Source organism: Abrus precatorius, unplaced genomic scaffold (genome assembly GCF_003935025.1).
Source record: "Abrus precatorius isolate BTA unplaced genomic scaffold, Abrus_2018 Scaffold10, whole genome shotgun sequence".
In the NCBI taxonomy this organism is placed as follows: Eukaryota; Viridiplantae; Streptophyta; class Magnoliopsida; order Fabales; family Fabaceae; genus Abrus; species Abrus precatorius.
In genome coordinates, this window is record NW_020874292.1 from 13,923,766 (window position 1) to 13,925,577 (window position 1,812).

A 1,812-nucleotide genomic window follows, 5' to 3' on the forward strand; every position below is an offset into this window, starting at 1 on the left:
CACAAACAACTAACTAATTTACATCTGCGTACAAGTTATCTCCCTCCAAAAATACTTATATCATAATATATGATCAATACATTGCAAGCAAATGCAATCGCTGTTACAATCAGATTATGGATGTAAAGAGAACTACAAGTATATAAGCACAGGAAAATGAAGTAAATAACAGGAAAAATATGGTATATAAATATAAATAAATGTTTTTAATTTTTATATTTTTGTGAGATTTTAATTTATGTTCTCTAAGAAAATATTATAATCAACAATTTTTTTTAAAAAATGAAACATTTTTAAGTCCCTTTCATTCACATGATGCAATAAAAATTTAATCATGTAACAGATGCAAGTACATTTTGTGTAAATATATAGTAAATTGATGTTCATGGTTGGTTGCTAGTTGAAGTGGGTGTATGGTTACTAACTGGGTATTTCTGAGCATTCTTGACGATTTTGGTTAGTGCTGCTTGGCCAAGATCAAGACCACAAACATCAGCAAGACGAATTAGATACAGCAATACATCTGAAAGTTCTTCTTCTAACCGTTCTTTGTCATCACAACTCCAATTGGGTAATCCCTTTGCAACCTCTCCTTTCCATTGGAATATCTCAGATAGCTCCCCCACCTCTCCAACCTGCACAATTCAAGTGTTCAATAACTATATATCCATCAGAGAGTGTCAATAATTAAGATTTTCAATGTCAATTTAGCCATATACATATATATATATATGGTTCTGCTAATTAATTACAAGAGCTAAAAGAAGATTTCTAGGACTGTGATATTGATCCCATCCTCTCACTTCAGCAAACTCAGCCAACCTTCTGCTAAGTTCCTTCAGCGAAACATCTCTTGACCTTGTTTTCAGAAAACCGTTAGAACAATCCATGTCTTGTTTTCTAGGATCTCTGTCCAACTCATGCTTCATCCAAATGCTTTGCGTGTCCAATTTATAGACAACCACGAATTAGGGGACTCCACGATCGAATAGCAAAAAGGGAAAACAAAATAAAATAGGTTATTTAGATAAATTTCTCAACAAAGTTTTATAGTAAAAGAAAAATAATAGAATATAAATTAAAGTAATAAAATAAATCAAATCAAATTTTAACTAAAATAAAGATTAACTTTTAGATTTTAATTTTTTTGTTTCAAAATCCCCTTCATCTAATGAACTCATCAGAGCATAATATTTGTCATAATAAATCTTAACAATAAAATCTTATTACAATTAGAAAACTCCTATAAAATAAAAGCTATTCTAAATTACGTCAAAGACTTGATTGGAATCTGATTTATTTTGTTCGCTCTATTTGGTTAAGATATGGAGTAGTTGTTATAGTGGAGGAGCACTTGATTGATTTTGTTGTAGGACACTAATCATGTGAGGTATGGCAGGTATGTCCCCGTCTTCCAATCCATGACTTGAAATCAATGATACCCACCTGAATATTGACAGCCATGGGCTCCTATAAATTACTATGATTGCCTATCACCTTCACCTATACATGTCCATTTTTTTAGATCCTTTTCATGTTTTGTTGAGTTTCTTCCTAGGATCCAGCTTTATTTCCTGCCAATTTGCTTTCATTTTCCTGTCATGTTGATAAGGTTGATAATGTTTCAAAGTTGTTGATGAACGACAATGTGGGATCATCAAGAGTTGGATCATGTTGATGTTGAGGAAAAAATAGCCATAACCGATCAAATAGGTACGGGTTAAAGGGTGGACGGTGCATGCAATGTTTTTTCTCAAATCAGACTCGAATCAACCCAATTTTGGGTTTTGTTAGTGTACTGGATAGGGAACT

General features: G+C 32.4%; 1 protein-coding gene across 1 annotated transcript; it reads right to left on the reverse strand.

The window, feature by feature from the left end:
- Window positions 1-383: 383 nt before the first annotated feature.
- LOC113851943 (dCTP pyrophosphatase 1-like) lies at window positions 384-890 on the reverse strand. Its single transcript, XM_027482218.1, has 2 exons — window positions 753-890; window positions 384-635 (listed from the first exon to the last, which is right to left on the reverse strand). The coding sequence occupies exons 1-2, from the start codon at window positions 888-890 to the stop codon at window positions 384-386; spliced, it is 390 nt and encodes a 129-aa protein (XP_027338019.1).
- Window positions 891-1,812: the final 922 nt, after the last annotated feature.

What these genes read in the sequence shown, in the direction of transcription:
- LOC113851943 (XM_027482218.1), bottom strand. Translation starts at nt 890, where the DNA reads ATGGATTGTTCTAACGGTTTTCTGAAAACAAGGTCAAGAGATGTTTCG. An exon ending in GAAATCTTCTTTTAGCTCTT is followed by an intron (nt 636 to 752) that starts GTAATTAATTAG and finishes TGAATTGTGCAG; the next exon opens with GTTGGAGAGGTGGGGGAGCT.